This window comes from Rhinoderma darwinii, chromosome 1 (genome assembly GCF_050947455.1).
Source record: "Rhinoderma darwinii isolate aRhiDar2 chromosome 1, aRhiDar2.hap1, whole genome shotgun sequence".
Taxonomy (NCBI): Eukaryota; Metazoa; Chordata; class Amphibia; order Anura; family Rhinodermatidae; genus Rhinoderma; species Rhinoderma darwinii.
This window is the reverse complement of record NC_134687.1, coordinates 173,691,054-173,708,694: the sequence shown is the minus strand read 5'-3', so window position 1 is coordinate 173,708,694 and position 17,641 is coordinate 173,691,054. Positions and strand designations below refer to the sequence as shown.

General features: G+C 40.1%; 1 protein-coding gene across 1 annotated transcript in view; it reads right to left on the bottom strand.

Moving 5' to 3' along the window:
* TBCK (TBC1 domain containing kinase) overlaps nucleotides 1–17,641 on the bottom strand; it is a 297,578-nt gene that overhangs the window by 18,700 nt on the left and 261,237 nt on the right. Inside the window, exon 25 of the mRNA XM_075860593.1 lies at nucleotides 5,538–5,697. Within this exon, the coding sequence (XP_075716708.1) occupies nucleotides 5,538–5,697 (160 nt within the window). The remainder of the gene's footprint in view (nucleotides 1–5,537; nucleotides 5,698–17,641) is intronic.

Sequence of the window (17,641 nt, the reverse complement as noted above, 5' to 3'; positions counted from 1 at the left end):
GCTGATTAATTTCCCTGCAGCAGCACCACCACAGGGGAAATTAAGTATTACACAGTGCCCAATGCACTACAGGACATGTCCCCCAAGCAAGAGATGCTCTCTGGCCAAGAGTTGGGGATCATGAACAGAGGATCAACCTGTAATAAATCAGAATTCCCTAATAGGGGATATCTATATATAAATCTAAGCTTGACATCCCCTTTAAAATAGTACTCCTACAGCTCCCCATGTAAGCAGGCACTAGGGGGCGCTCACATGTATCTTCCAGGCCTTGCACTGTTTTTTTTTAATCAGTGCAGCGAAGAGAGAACGATGCTCCATTCTCTATTTTGACTGGCGCTTCCTTCTGAACCATCAGAACACATATAACCATGTCTGTATTCCGATGGTTGTGCATTTGTGGTCTAGAGAAATAAAATATTTAGTTCAGAGAAAGAATACCTTGCTTTTGAATTAGGGCAGAATAAGGCGCACATAATTTAACTGCTTCACACCCTCTAGTCTCTAATCCGAGGAGGCCTGCATACTGTAGATAGACGGGAGCACTTTCTGTAACTAAGATGCACATGTTAGTAATTCTTCATACTGCTAATAGAATACAGATTTGGTTTTTGTTTTGTTGAATTTAAATTTTTGCTGACCAATTGCTATTTTTGGGAAGAGCTTAGAATTGCCATTTCATAATACATTTCAGCTGTTTTCTTATCAGTTTAGTCATGTTTACAAGAACATTTCATCATTTAGATTTGACATGCACTACTCTTGAAATGCCTAATGTTTGTGTGGGTCTTATGGGGGCTGGGATCAATCTAACCGTTACTGGGGATGTTGACATTCATGAAGAACTGACTCAAATTGACCAGAATGAAGTTGGATGATGACTACTACCACCCAAGATGGTTAACTCTCCCAGAACTTCTTGATTGTGGAGTCTCAGGCTTTTTTTGAATTTGGTAAAAAAAAACAACAACAACAACATTGTGTCATTCTTCATATTACTACTAAACCAAAATGCAACAGATTTCCTTTCTAAAAGCCTGGGATACTCTCATACACATAATATATTAACAATATCAGGAAGCCAGGAATAAGTAGTTTTTGAAAGTGCACTCATTTGGAAATATGTTGGCTACAATATTATGAAATTGCATTATGTCCAATGTGAACATAGCGGCTCAGTGGTTAGCACTCTTCCAGTGTTTGCATTGGTTTCCACTGCGCTCTACCGTTTCCTCACACACTCCAAAAACACACTGGTAGGTTAACTGGCTGATACAAGGAAATTAGATGGGGAGTCCTTTTTAGAACAGGAACTGGTATGAATGGCAACAATCTGTACAGCAATGAAGAATATGTCAGTGTTATACTGTATAAGCAACATAAAAAAAATAACAATATTAATACAGTGACAGTTAATCATAAAAAAAGAAATCTGTTAGATCTGCAGCAACTGCCCTTAGACTGATCTAATGACAAAAAAAGTGCTCTAAAAACGGAGGAACAATAAGAGAAATACACAAGAAATCTTGTGGTTGGTTGTTTCAAGAACAAGACTAAGAAAACGTTTATGGCAACAATAGTTAGATTTATCCCCACCCACCCCTCCGGAAAAAAAACCAAAAAAAAAAACCTCATCTAGACCATGGTGGTATAAATAAACTTATAAAAATAATTTGAATGATACGTGGAAACTGACTGAAGGGCGAAATTTATATATTTCAAGAAACTGTAAAACGTAGGGAGGAAAAATATGGGTTGGCTGTATACACTACGTTACTGAAAGAATCAAGTTTTCCCATTACTAAAAATGTGACGTTCCGCCACCAATCAATGAAAGGTTGGTGAAAGGCGGCCTTGGTTTATTGAATTGTTATAATCAGAGAGGTACATGCCCCAGCAAGCAAAAAAAACGAAAAAATAATGTATGCCTTCCAAATGGCACAGCTTTAAATCTGCAGAATGGCTGCTACAATGATATATACAATAGAACATAATGATGCGGTATAAAAGGTCATAACTGATGAGTGGAAAATAAATGTCTTCATTGACTCAAAGAAATATACACTGTCCAGCCATACCATTAAAACCACCTGCCTAATAGTGTATAGGTCCTAATTGTGCCGCCAATACAGCTCTGAGCTGTCGATGAATTGACATTGAAGGTGGTCCTGTGGTATCTGGCACCAAGATGTTAGCAGCAAAACCTTTCAAGGGAATCTATCAGGAGTTTTGGGGCTTTTTTGAGGCTCCCAGTTTTGAGCGCTATATAGGGGAGGGCGTTGTAACAGCAAGTTACGTGACCAAGAAATCTACGTTTAATCCCCCCATCGCAAGTGCCACTCTCTAGTATAAGCGATAGCTCTTATGTTGAATCAGGAGACTGCTAGAGTCATCACTCAAAGCAGAGGGAAAGGGCTGACAGCGTTCTCTAAGGAGAAGACAGGATTACTGGCACAATCAAGGGGTTGCTTCATTAACACTCGCGACCGCGGTACCGGGGGAATTAAATGATAGCAGGTATCGTTACAATGCCCCCCCCCCATATAGCTGTCAGAAGTTTTGAGGCTTTAAAACTGCTGACAGATTCCCTTTAAGTCCTGTAAGTTTGCGAGGTGGGGCCTCCATGGATCAGACTTGTTTTCCAGCACATTCCACAGATGCTTAATTGGATTTAAATCTGGGGAATTTGGAGACCAAGTCAACACCTTGAGCTCTTTGTCATGTTCCTCAAACCATTCCTGAAAAATTCTTGCAGTGCAGTAGGGCACATTATTCTACTGAAAGAGGCCACTGCCATTAGGGAATACCGTGGCCATGAAGAGGTAAGCTTAGTCTGTAACAATATTTAGGTAGGTGGTAGAAGTAAAAGTAACATCCAAATGAATGCCAGGACCCAAGTTTTTCCCAGCAGAACATTGCGGAGGAGCATCACACTACCTCTGCCTTTTTTCCATAGCACATCCTGGTGCCATCTCTTCCCCAGATAAGCGACACACACGGACGTCCACAGGATGTAAAAGAAAACGTGATTGATGAGACTAGGCCACTTTCTTCCAGTTCTGCTGCTTACGTGCCCATTGTAGGCAGTGGACAGGGGTCAGCATGGGCACTCTGACCGATCTGTGTAACTGCAGCAAGCTGCGAAGCACTGTGTGTTCCGAAACCATTTCATCATAGCCAGCATTAACTTTTTCAATAGCAAATTGTGCTATAGTAGCTCTTTTTTGGGATCGGACCAGACAGACTATCCTTTGCGCCCATGCGCATCAGTAAAACTTGGGTGCCCATGACCCTGTCTCTGGTTCACAGGTTATCTTTGTTTTGACCACTTTTGGTAGGTACTAACTACTGAATACCAGGAACATCCAACAAGAACTGCCATTTTAAAGATGCTATGACCCAGTGGTCTAGCCATCAATTTGGCACCTTGTCAAAGTTGTTCAGATGCTTGGCTTGCCCATTTTATATATATGCCAGGTCAGACCAGTTGTACATTGTACACTTCAGGTTTCGGTTAGCGGACTATTCTTTTATTATGAATCTGTTACTTATACAATCTATGGCAAACTTTGCTAGAAGGACTATCCATGCACCAAGGGCTGATCTAGAATAATAAAGAATGAATATACTCCATGAGGATATAAATGCAACAGAATTATTTGATAATATTTTCTGAATCCCTCCCTTTTATATAAAGGATAAACACACCATTTATAGACGGCAACCCCACCTGCAAAGCAGTGAAAGGGAATTGAATTTCTCTATAACCATGAAGACTTCCACGTTATTGTAACTGCTTGTAAAAGGAGTGATTCTGATATTATATTAGGATACTGCTTAGAATTTACTCCCTTATACTTAGAGATTACAATATGTGGCTTCACAAGGGTTGGAAAAGGATTGTTTTTTTCTTACAGATACATTCTACATAATAAATTCTTCTTTTTTTTTTTTACAGTCTCAAATTTGTAAGAATGAATTTGGTCATATAACTGTTATAAAGAAACACACTGCAAGACGGTGGCTGGGCACTTATACAACAAGGGTAGCTGCTAATATAATATGTATAGCTGTCTAACAGCCATTTAAATCTGACAGGAAAATATTCCAGAATCAGGGTAAGGAAGAGGATTAGAACTGTAATACTCAACGACATGTTATGAACACAAAGTGAATACCTGGACAACTGAATACCTGAAGGGTCCTTGCAAAATTCCTTCACGCTGACATCACCCGGAATTAAATCACATTAGTCTCTGTCAGCCATGGACTGAAAATAAAAACATTTAGGATGATCCAGCTCTATCCTGTGCCTGCCGGATGCTGCCCTTGGTTTGGTACACCCGGGCTTCCCATAACACATCCTATGTTATACATAACGTAATTATCCTGTCATAACACAGGAAGGTTGGGGGTTACATTGTATAGTGATGTCTTTTAATGAATGTAAAACACTAAGAGCTAGAAAAACACAACCAATACTCACATGTTGTTAGGAGTTTTTAATAAAGTGAATATGTAAACTTCTCGCCATTTCACACATTTCCTAACTAATAAGGCTCCATTTGGACGATTATGGAGATGCATTTTGCACAATTTGTGGACTATATATCCAAAAGATTGTCCTACACATGAAGTGAATCATGGAAGTGAATAGGAGGTACAGTTTATTCTTTCTCTAGAGAAGGTGTGGAAGAGATTTACCCTGCCTCCAAGTGAAAGAATTGCACATTTGGTATACTGCCCTTAACACTTAGGTGTTAAACACCCAGAAAATAAAGTGCCCTTGGTTGTGATGTAAGTCAGAAGTCAGCACTGCCTGGTAGTTGCCCTATATTATTTTTTAGTATTGTTTTGCTTTAAGTAACACTTATATTAAATAAAAATTACTTTACTTTTACAAAAAAAACAACATAAAATTACAGATAAATATTTCATACAATGTTCAGATAGTGTTACAGTGTCCAAATAAAAAGTAAATACATATAGTTAATATTGTTAAGTAGCAAACAAAAACTTACCCATAAGGCAGATACACAGTGCCACAAACTGCAAACAAATTATTAGCCATATACAAAGTGCCACAATTGTGGCAAAACCCCAACATTATGAAGCGATTCTGTTAAAATTGCCGCAAAAAATGCAATGTGAGTGTAACGTGTGAATACACCCAGACTTTCTTCGCAGTGCTGTCCCCGCTGCCTTGGACCGGAAGTTTAACACTATTGGCTCATTTCTATCAGCTACCTATTCCTGTCCTGCACTGATCATAGAGATTTAACGGTCACATAGTCATTTCTATGACTAGATAGAGTATTCTGCCTGATCACTATGGGGGAGTCATAGAGTTACCCTGAGTGGGGTGAGTTATTAACTAGGAAAAAATAAGGGTTGTGTGTGGGTCTGTATCGGTTATCTAAATGAAACGAGAAATATATACACATAACCTAGAGGTGAATGTCCCACAAATACAAAGTTAGTGAAAAAATATAATTTTAAATTTCCATAAAAGCAGTTGAAGAAATATTGAGACTTACCTCTGCAGCATTAGTTGCCACATGTCCAACGGACACAATTACTTTGCCTTTGAAACTCTGAAGGTTGGCACTGGAAGGACCTGGCAACAGTTCTCCATCTGCTGTGAATGCCGAGCCAAATGGCATATTGATACTACCAGGTATATGTCCCCGATTAAAGCTGAGACAAGGTTGTTAAGGTACATGGAAAAAGATACTTCTTGAAAATACACTTGTATAGAACAATGATTAAATCAGTGGTGGGTCTTGAAGGTGTTTATACCAAGAGAGAACGCTTACATTGTAGGTGCGGTAAGGGCCTGTTCACATCACCGTTGCCCTTTCGTTGAGGGGTTCCGTCAGAGGTCGGGTTAACCCCTCAATGGAAACCTAAGCTTCCATTTCTTTCACCATTGATATCAATCGTGACGGAAACCTAGCTAATGGTTTCCGTCTGTCACCGTTGTGACAGGGTTCTGTTGTTCTTGACGGAACCAATAGCGCAGTCGACTGCGTTATTGATTCGATCAAAACGGCGGAACCCTGTCACAACGGTGACAGACGGAAACCATTAGCTAGGTTTCCGTCACCAATGATATCAATGGTGAAAGAAACGGAAGCTGAGTATTCCGTTTGCCTTTCCACTGAGGGGTTAACCTGACGGAAACCTCCGACGGAACCCCTCAACAGAAAGGAACGGTGTTGTGAACACAGCCTAAGCTGGTGGGCGTCACTGTATTTAAAATTCACAAAACTCACCTAAATGATGAATATCTTACATAACTCACTTGTTTAGGGTTAAGATAAGTATACGTAACTCAAAACTCCTGGGCCAAAATCTGTAAAGGGTCATCAACCATAACATGTCTTTAATAGTGCTGATCTACTCAAATGGGACAGATGGAGCCTTTGTGCCCCCTCAGACTCCAGAGCCCAGATGCAACTGCTACCTCTGCACCCCCTATAGCTACATCCCTGGGTAAGCATGAACTATCAATCCCATATTGGTCCCTTTTTATGCAGGATCACATCCAAGTTTCCTGACACTATTCTGCAGCACCTTTTTTTGGAATACAGGCATCATTTATCCAGCCTGTATTCTTCTTACGGCAATTTCTTGTAACTGTAAAAATGTTCGAATACAATGCGATTACCTATTTAAGTAACTGAAGTATTTTCAAACGTGGAGCTTTACTTTACAAAAAACATCCATTATTATATGGGTGCATTAACCCTTATAACTATAAAGTTTGTAGCACAGTGTTAAATTTCCTAATATATTCTGCAGTGTGAACTGAGAGACTCATATCGTGATATAACAAGGTCTCGCTATCTTACTTGTGTAGTACAGGGAACCGGGAAATAAAAGCAGATTCTAACATATTAGATCACCGGCTCTCTAACACACAGTCACTGTTCCATTGTACTGGATCTCTATCTTTTCTCTAGTACTAGAGGTGTGGACTGACCTTAATGGGAAGGCTGCTGGTTGAAAGCCAACACATCTGCTGTTACTTTGAAAACGAAAAGTGTTATCTCACTTGCCACCCTATCAAAATTTCCGGATGAGGTGAATTTATCGGAGAAGCCAACTTGTTATAGAACTATTAAAGAATGGTCCCATTGACGTCCAGTTACCTGATGCTTTGTCTTTCCTGTTAGATAGTAGCATATAACTAAGGCTTATTTTATACACTATGGCTTTGTAAAGATTTGAATATTGTGAGGATTGTGAATGACTGCGCACAGTCCAGACAAGGGTTCCTAACAAAGTCCCCCTTCATTTCACATAAGTGTCATTTGTATTCAGTTTCCCCTCAACCATGGATCCAATTAATACATGGTATGGACCTGAGAGGCTGCATAAAAACCATATTATTCTTCTTAATTTCAAGATCACTGTCCTTGAGAAGTGCAATAGCCTTTCTCAGGTGCCCACCAAATGTACATAATAGGGGACAAGATTGAGGTTGATGGACTAAAAAGGGAGATAAGTTGCCCTGACCATGTGCCCGTCTAGGGTTGAGATGACTCTGCTGTCAGCTAAAGGGCAAATTCCAAGACTTTCTTAGCAGTATATAGAAATGAGTGTCAGCCACATTCCTGACATGGGAATAAAAAATGTAAAAATACAAATGTAAAAATACAAATATGATTTATTATAATGGTGTAGATGTATAGTAACATAACAAAAAGCCATTTCTGATATAATATACCTATATCTAAACACTTTATCAAAATATTAATCACACTTGGTTTTACGTTAAGACCACATATCCAAGCAGATCTAATAATCCCATTTATATCCATAATAATCTGTGGAATAACGGATGTAATTTTATTTTAATTTGCTCATAATGTGCATTGTTTTATCTGTGCTGAAGTTCGTGAAATGTAACATTATTGCCTGGAGGAATGCTGGGTTCTAGTATTTGCCAAGTGCTACTGTTGCCTACAGCTGAGCGCATTGCTACTGACTTACACATATGTAACCCTTGGGCCAAATCACTTACAGTGTTTTATAGTCTCCTCAGGAAAACCGATAAATGGGTTCTGCCTTTGACAAGTCTGGGCTGGCAAGAGCAATGTGGAAGATGTACTGTGAGCGTGCCTCTTCAATTTTACACAAAATTACATAGATGTCCTATAAAACGTCTCTAATTCAGCTTGCAAGTTGGGGCCTGAATTTCTAGGAAAAGGTGTAGATACATCTAGCAACTGCAATACATTTCTATCTCTTATCCTTAGGTGTGCTTGAAATACAGATTGTGTGTACTTTTACATTTTGTGAATACCATACGTTACCGGATACCTTAAAAGCCCAGGAGATATGGCTACCCCAGTGAAAGTAAAAACATGTTTCCTATAACTTACTATAGAATATACAACATACTGTATGATGTGTTTTCTGAAGGGTAAGCCTTAAAACATGGCTGAGGAATGTTAAAATGTGAGTGGTCCCCTTTTTTATTGTAAGCTTGTTGATATGTTTATTATTGTTCACATACACTTAGTGGCCCGTTCTGAGCAACTACTTAAAGGGGTTATGCGGAGACCAAAAATGGTCAGCAGTGTACTCACTGCAGTATGTGAGTACACCCGTTAATATACATTCCGATCCTCCGTCGCGCTGATTCTGATATTTTCATTGATTTTTATAGCGCTGTCGGGGGACCAGAAGTCTAGTTGCACAGCCTCCTTGGATGACTATACGACTCTTCGTCACATGACAGACCCCGCTGTACTCCATGTATTCACTGTACTACTGCTCCTGCTTGTACTTCGAGTACAGCGGGTCGGTCACATGACGAAGAGTCGTATCGGCATCAAAGAAGGCTGTGCAACTAGACTTTCTGTCATTATCAAGTGTGAAGGATGATTTATTTGCTTATATTCTCTGTATGAAATTACATTGTGAATTATCAAGCAGGATGCTGAATTACAAAGATATGTAATATGTGAAAGTGATGATAATGTTTAAATGATTTAGTTTCGTGCAGCAGCCATCTTGTCTGGAGTTCCCATCTTGGTTTTATTGTAGTGAATAGGAAAGTCATTGTTCCTTTAATACAAGTAATGTTGATTTCGTATGTTTTATCTTTGACCTTGGTTCCCATGTGAAGTTGGACAGGGAGGGAGATGGGAGGGTGGCAAGTATGCGTGAAGGAAGGTCTCCCCCATCTCCACGAGGACATTCTGTCCAAAAGAGAGATAAGACACCTGTAAACCTAATGTGCGAAGAATTATAATGATGTATCTGGGATGTATTTTATTGTATGCTTTTTACTGAACAACAAATATTGTTACATTGTCTCTGATTGGTTAACCTCAAGCCTACACCCCTTCTGAATTTCAGTTTAACAGTTTGAGTCTGGTAATAAATCCTTCAGAGGAACATTTTGAACATTTCAGCGTGTCTGTGTGTTTTCTTCTCCTCTCTCGATATATATCGGTGAAATATCCTAATTAGGATACTGACTAATGGAGTCTGGCCTTGAGAGTCTGTTTGTACTCGTATAAATTTCAGTCTAATATATTTTGAGCGATGGATTTCCACGACACACGTGTATTCACATACTGCAGTGAGTACACTGATAAGAATTACGATCCCCGCATAACCTCTTTAATACTTTGTTGTGACAACTTATACCAATATGTTGTAATGTTTGGTCTTGTATTGAACATTAAGAAAAGGAGATCTGACTCTGTCCCTGATTCTGATTATCTGTTGTATAACATACTATTGCCTGCACATGTCTACTAACCCTCCACACAGCTGCATCATCCAATAGCCATTTACCATCACAGACTTTGGGGCAGCTTTAGTATTCAAAATGCGCCAGAACTCCGACATACATGCCGTGCGCCACATTTATTGTCTGCTTTAGGATTTTTTTGGGACATGCTCAACAAAGGGGTGTGGTTTAGTGGGAGAGGGGTGTGGCTTCAAAGGTGACACCGTGCAAGAAAAATGCGCCAAAATTTTGGAGCAAAAAAGCTGTATAAATGAAGCCAACTAATAAGTAGTATAAGGAAGAGAAGACCGTCTAGCTAGATGCATCAAATTTCTCATGCAGAATGCACAACTTTGATAAATGTGGCGCATTTTCTGACTGCCTTGTCTAAGTTCACTCTGTCTAAAACTTACATAGTATTAGTAAATCTGCCCCATTGTGTTAAGCCCTTGTTTTTCGTCTTATACTCCACCTTCTAAAAAACTTTAAAGGGTAACTAATCATTTAAAAAATAATTTCAACATATCATAGTGACATGTCATAAGTTTTTATTGGTGGGGGTCCGAGCACTGAGACCCCCACGATCACTTAAAGCTGCAGAAACACTCAGGTGAGCGCTGTGCCCCTCAGTTTCTGATCAGTTTTGCTCGGACCCCAACTCTCAGTGTTCTGAACTCCACCGATCAAAACTTCTGACATGTCACTATGGCATGTCAAAAGTTTTTTAAAAGTTTAGTTACCCTTTAACTGCTGCTGCTTTAGAACTATTCACAAGTGCAGTGATTATTCTTATGTTGGCATCAGGGATTCAACCAGAATTATTCCGCTTTCAAAGTTTGAGAGATCACATAATTTACCATTATGTTTTGTACTAAACACTCTGATAGCTGTTTACTGGGAGGTATAGGAAAGTGATCTTGAAAGCATTAATCTGACATCAGAAATATCTGCAGAGTAACCAATTTGCATCAAATGCCCTACTGGTCATAATAAACTGGTCAAAAAAACCCAGCTGATTTTAATTCAGGAATGACCTCATAAGTGTTCCTGCTCTTGCTTGTGCTCTCAGTTGGCCACTGGGGGCGCATGGTAAGGTGAGCTCATTCCATCTGTTCACATGTTGTGGTGCTGTGGGGTGGTGTCTGTTGCTGTGGTGCTGCACTTGTGGGGGGACGTGGCCCAGAGCCAAGAAGGCTTAGCACGGTCTGATAGCATGGGTGCTTTTGGGTCCCTGGGTTGCTCCCTCCTTAGGAGCGGTGCTGCGGTGGCAGTGGCCACCATGCGGTGCTGCAACCGATAGAGTAGGGACCCACTTTAAAGAGGTCGCCGTGAAGTGGCAAGTGGGCTTATACAGTTTGATCAAAATGTTAACAAAGAACCTCATGTTTATGTTTCTAAATTATGCCTAGCGGCTCAGATCAACATATATATTGTGGATTGTGCGGTCCAGGTCTAGTTTCTCACAATGCTGATATAATAAACAGTATGTTGGTGTTTGAATAAGAAATGAAGGCAAAATAAAGAATCTAAAAAAGTAAAAAGATTAAGAAAGAAGCAAACAGAGCAACAGACTACAACTGGTGACAACTCTGCTGTCTGTCATTACTTGGCCTTTTCTTAATTATTGAAGATAAACACTAAGGGTATGCTCACACGGGTTGGATTGGCTGCGGAAAACTCCACCTCAAATCCGACCCAGATTCCGTTGAAAATTCCGGCTCAAAGTCTGCACCAAATTGTGTTTGATTTGGTGGAGATTTTTACAGCTACGAATAACAGAAGAGGGGATTAAAAAAAAAATTAAATAAAATTAAAAAGACCATACCTCACCTCCTCTGTTCTCCTGCAGCAATGCATTCCTGCTTCTACGAGTGGTCTATGTTCTGCCAGCCTCCTAGGATGATGATTTGTCCTATTGGATAAAATGTTATCCCAGGAAGCACAAAAATCAGCCTTGTGAGCGGAAAGGCATTGCTGCGGTAGACCAGGGGAGGTGAATATAATCTTTTTATTTGAAAGCGTAATTATGTTTTTTTTTCCATTTATTGCTGCGAATTCGCAGCTTTTCCGCAGCAAAAATTACAACATTTGCTATTTGTTGCAGACTTTTTTCTCCCCATTGGACTCAATGGGGAAAATATGTCTGCAACAAATATGCTACCATTCCGCAACATAAATTTATAAACTGTGGGTTTAAAAATACGTGTGAACAATAGACTAAAAGTTGCGGATTTGAGGAAAGGTTTCATTACCTTGAGTCTAGTGGTTTTAAATTCAAGATTGTGGATGATAAAGAGAAAAATATTTGGTCAATATTTGTATGGGAACATATTTTAATTCCATTTTGAATATTATAAATGTATGTTTCATACACATAGGTATTTTTGGGTCAATTACCGAAAAACAGAATCCTTCCCCTAATGTTACCCCCTTAAAATGTCTCCAGCAACTGCCTTATTTGTGTCTCACAAGGTTACTAATCTGATATTTGTTATGCAGCAACATAATCTTAATCTCACATTTTTATTCAATTCTTCATCCATTCTACGCACAACCACATGAGAACTCGAAAAAAGAAGTAAAAAAAGAAAACCGCTTTGGCCATTAAATATTTTTTGTATAGTAAATATCAAACTTTTTTACAGCTATTACAATAAAAACATTGCTTCCTAAGGCCTCATGCACATGAACGTGCTTTTGCGGCCGCAATTCCCCCGAAAATCAACGGAAGAATTGCGGCCCCATTCATTCCTATGGGGCCATGCACACGGCCGTGGTTTCCATGGTCCGTGCATGGCCCAGGAGCCCGAACCGCCGAAAGAACGGGCAAGTCTTATTATGGCCGTGTTCTGCGGTCCGGGCTCATTGAAAATAATGGCCGCGACCATGTACACGGCCCGCGATTAGCGTGCAGCTCGCGGCTGTCACTCCATGGCCGGCCGGCCGACCCGAAAATCACGGCCGTGCACATGGCTACGGTCGTGTGCATGAGACCTTAATTGCAAGCAAATAAACTTGGCTTAAACAGAAAGGTCTTTGTCTGAATTTTCCCTTTATTGTACACATTCATACAACTTAATACTGAGCTGGTTCACATCCATGTGAAATCATCAACTCTAATTATTTGGAATTGCTCAAAGGGGATTTCTCATGCAATAAAACACTGGATATATTTTAAAGCTCTCTAGGGATATAATAAAAAAAAAAGCAAAGTTATTACAACGTCATGCAAGATGGTTGCGATGATACCAAATCTCTTCCAGAAGGATACTATAAAGCAGGTTATTATACAATATTGATGATTGATGTGGGTTTAAAAGACCTAGATAATACTTAACAAACCAGGTGCATCAAGTGCTTTTCCCATAAGGTTAAGGCCAAACATGGTGCTGTTTTGGGTCACAGCCGCTAACATGCAATTTTACCACAAATAATTCAGTTTTTCAAATTGATTGTTAATGGTCGAACGGTTTAGTGGGTACAACTGCTTTTTATCTGCAAAAACCTTGCGGCCATTAATAATCAACTTGCAAACCATGCTGACAAGTGGTAAAACCACATATTGGCGCCGTGTCGGCCACATCTTTATTGCTCAGCAGCCTCTACATGTGGCTTTAGCCTAAGGCTTTAATGTGACACTATATTGAGCACGATTTGGGAATTCTGTATATTTAGTTGGATTTCTGGGCAAAATCGAATAGTCCAAATAAATGAGGACTTTATGACTATAACAAAGGCATAAAGACTATAATCCAGAGAAGTTATGTAACTTTACAGGAGATATACAAACAAAACCTGTATGTTGCTTTATATTTTAAGGCACAACTCTATAACCATCACACTAATGACAAACTTGTAGGATGTTCCCATCTTAAATATTTATGGCACAATCACAGGATATGGGATATGCTTTAAACGTCTGATAGATGTGGGTCCCACCTCTGGGACCTGCACCTATCTACCGAACAGGCAGAGATTAAAGGAAGAGATGGCCGGGATTACGGATTCAGCTGTGCTACGTTTCCATATGCCATAAATATCGAAGATAGAAATACCGTTAATGATAACAAGGATTAAAATTGTGGAAACTTATTTCATAAACATCTTATTTTATGGTGCTAAGTTATTTTCATTACACTTTATTTCCAAGCACAATTTTCAAATATTTACCATTCTGGGTGGAGCCATATAAAAAATAAATAAATGTGGGAATAAGGGTAGTAAACATGAATTTAGAAAAACCCAAATATTTAGCCACGTGAACTCATAGTAGCAGTACTACAGACAAATTCTAGGTAAAAGGCCTATAGCTAAACAAAAACGACCAAATCTGTAAGTACAGACAAATTGTTAGGGTAAGGCCACACGGAGCGGCCCTTACACAGTCGGGACACGGCCAACAATCGTGCAAGCACCATGTTAATGGCAGCGTGTTAATGCGGGTTGACCCGGTTGATAGCCGTGCCAAATATGGTGCCGGCTCAGTTGTTGGCCGTGTCGCGACCGTGTCAGGGCAGCTTCGTTTGGCCTTACCCTTATAGTAATGGTTTAATATGGGAGAATTATAAAATAGTGACACAATGTAATGCTACCATTACATCATTGATTTCTGAGACGAGAGGGGCAGATGCAGAGAGCAAGGAGACAAGTAAGGAAAGGCCGATGCATTCTTTATCCTGCCAAAAGGTGCTATTCTTTATCCTGCCAAAACCTGAATTTGTGTTTTTGTGCCTGTATCATACAACCAACCTACAAGGCTTTCAAAAATATTATTCAGGCTATATTGAGTAATTGGAATTGGTTAGGAGGCAAATACACAATGAGCTACATGTAAGGAAAACAGGGGGTGTCATGTAAAGCAACCAAGGAATGCCCCCATAGCTGCCCTCATGCAGTATAACACCCCCATGGCTTCCCCCACACAGCCCCAATAGTGACTAATAAAAACAAAAAAAATACACACTCGCCTAACCCCGTTTCAACGATGAGTGGAGTAGATCCCTCTGCTAATCCGGTCTGTGTGGCTCAGCGATATCACTGTTTTGTGCCTGTCTGTGCCGAGCCGCTCGCATATTTTCAGATTCCGCTGGACTTTTGCCATATACCGGCATTTTAGGCATCTTATTGGTACACGTGTCCTCAATGCCCGCCACATTTACTTCTTGTTTAGCCTCAATGCATGCGCACCACGGCGAGCGGACAGTGCCCGCCCAAATGACATATATAAAGATGATGGGTATTACATACAGATTTGATGGGGTATTATCCCCTTCCTGACATTCGCAGTATATATACGGTGCACATCGGGTGGGGGAATATGGAGCAGGCTCACAGGCTGAGCACGCTCCATAGAACGAGCATGTCACGAGCACTTCAAGGTAATGAGCAGGATCCCACTCAAGCGCGATCCCGCTGCGGTCAACAGCGACCTTGGCATTTAAATAACTAGAAACACGGGGTCGGTCCCCTGTAACGTTCCAATGACCCCCCTTGGATGCAATCGCGGGGTACCGTTGCTTGACATGGCAGCCTGGGGGCCTGACGAAGGACCCCAGGTCTGCCATCATTGTACTCTGCCATCTTTGTCCTCCGGCAGGGCTTCATAGCAGTGTGTCAGTATCACGATGTACTACAATACAAGAATACATGTAGTAATGCAGTATATCATGCCAGTGATCCAACAATCGCTGGTTCAAGTCCCCTAGGGGGACAAGTAAAACAAAAAGTTAAAGTTTATTTAATAAAAAAAATTAAGTTAAAAAAAAAAAACCTTTACCCATTTTCAATCAAGCACAATGTAAAAAATTTTAAAATTAACATAACTGGTATCGACAAGTCTGAATTCTGAACTATTACTATGTATGATTATTTCACCGCATGGTGGACGCCGTAATAAATAAAACACTTTAAAAGTCCAGAATCATCATTTTTTTGGTCACCTCATCTCCCACAAAAATGGTATAAAAATGGTACCAATAGAAAATACAGCTCGCCCCGCAAAAAAATAAGCCCTTATACTGCTCAATCGATGAAAAAATAAAAAAGTTATGGCTCTCAGAATATGGTGACAAAACTCTAATTTTATTTAACAATGATTTCGTATTGACCCACAGAATAAAGTTAACATGCCGCTTTTAACCCCTTCCCGCTCCTTGACGTACTATTACGTCATGGCAGCTGTATCGTTCGCGCTCCATGCCGTAATAGTACGTCTCGGGAGTAACGGCCGTTTCGGCCGTCCTCCCGACACATACAGGAGCTGTGACGCTGCTGTCTTGTTCAGCAGCTGTCACAGCTCCTACAGCGGGGACCGATCGCTGTGTCCCCGCTGATTAACCCCTTAAAAGCCGCGTTCTATAGAGATCGCGGCTTTTTAGGGGTTAAGCTGCCATCGCCGGCATGCTACGCGATAGCGGCCGGCGATGGTGACTATGGCAACCGGACACCAAACAATGGCGTCCGGCTATGCCATAGACGGAAGCCTAGTGGGTCCTGACAACGTCAGGACCCACTATGCTTGCTGTCAGTGAGTAGCTGACAGTTCTAATACACTGCACTACGCATGTAGTGCAGTGTATTAGAATTGCGATCAGGGCCTCCTTCCCTCAAGTCCCCTAGTGGGACAAAGTAATAAAGTAAAAAAAAAGTTAAAAAAAGATGTGTAAAAATAAGAAAATAAAAGATTTAAAAGTAATAAAAGTAAAAATCCCCCCTTTTCCCTTATCAGTCCTTTATTATTAATAAAAATATATAAACAAACAAATAAACTATACATAATTGGTATCGCCGCGTCCGTAACGGCCTGAACTACAAAATTATTTCATTATTTATCCCGCACGATGAACGCCGTAAAATAAAATAATAATAAACCGTACCACAATCACAATTCTTTGGTCACTTCACCTCCCAAAAAATGGAATAAAAAGAGATCAAAAAGTCGAATGTACCTAAAAATGGTACTGATCGAAACTACAGTTCGTTACGCAAAAAATAAGTCCTCGCACGGCTTTATTGATTGAAAAATAAAAACGTTACGGCTCTTAGAATAAGGTAACACAAAAAGTGAATGATTGTTTACAAAACTTATTTTATTGTGCAAACGCCATAAGACATAAAAAAAAACTATAAACATCTGGTATCGCCGTAATTGTATCGCCCTGCAGAATAAAGTGAATGTGTCATTTATAGCGCACGGTGAACGCTGTAAAAAAAAAAGAATAAAAAAACAATAGTAGAATTGCTGTTTTTTAGTCACCACGCCACCTAAAAATAGAATAAAAACTGATCAAAAAGCCGCCCAAGAAAACTACAATGGATTCCTCAAGGGGTCTAGTTTCCAAATTGGGGTCACTTTTGGGGGGTTCCCAATGTTTTGGCACCACAAGACCTCTTCAAACCGGACATGGTGCCTAATAAAAAAGAGGCCTCAAAATCCACTAGGTGCTCCTTTGCTTCGGAGGCCGGTGCTTCAGTCCATTACCGCCCGAGGGCCACATGTGGGATATTTCTAAAAACTGCAGAATCTGGGCAATACGTAAATCCTTTTGTGTTATAAAAAAAATGGTATAAAGAGGATTTTCTGACAAAAAAAATAAATGTAAATTTCACCTCTACTTTGCTCTAAATTTTTGTGAAACACCTAAAGGGTTCATAAACTTTCTAAATGCTGTTGTGAATACTTTGAGGGGTCTAGTTTCTAAAATGGGGTATTTCATAGGGGTTTCTAATATATGGGCCCCTCAAAGCAACTTCAGAACTGAACTGGAACCTAAAAAAATAAATAAATGAGGCAATACTTCATTTCTTACATTATACTGATAATGAGCCGTGCCCACCCCGAGATGACCCCAGTTTTGACCGTTTATATAAATGGAGACCCCTATTAGACCG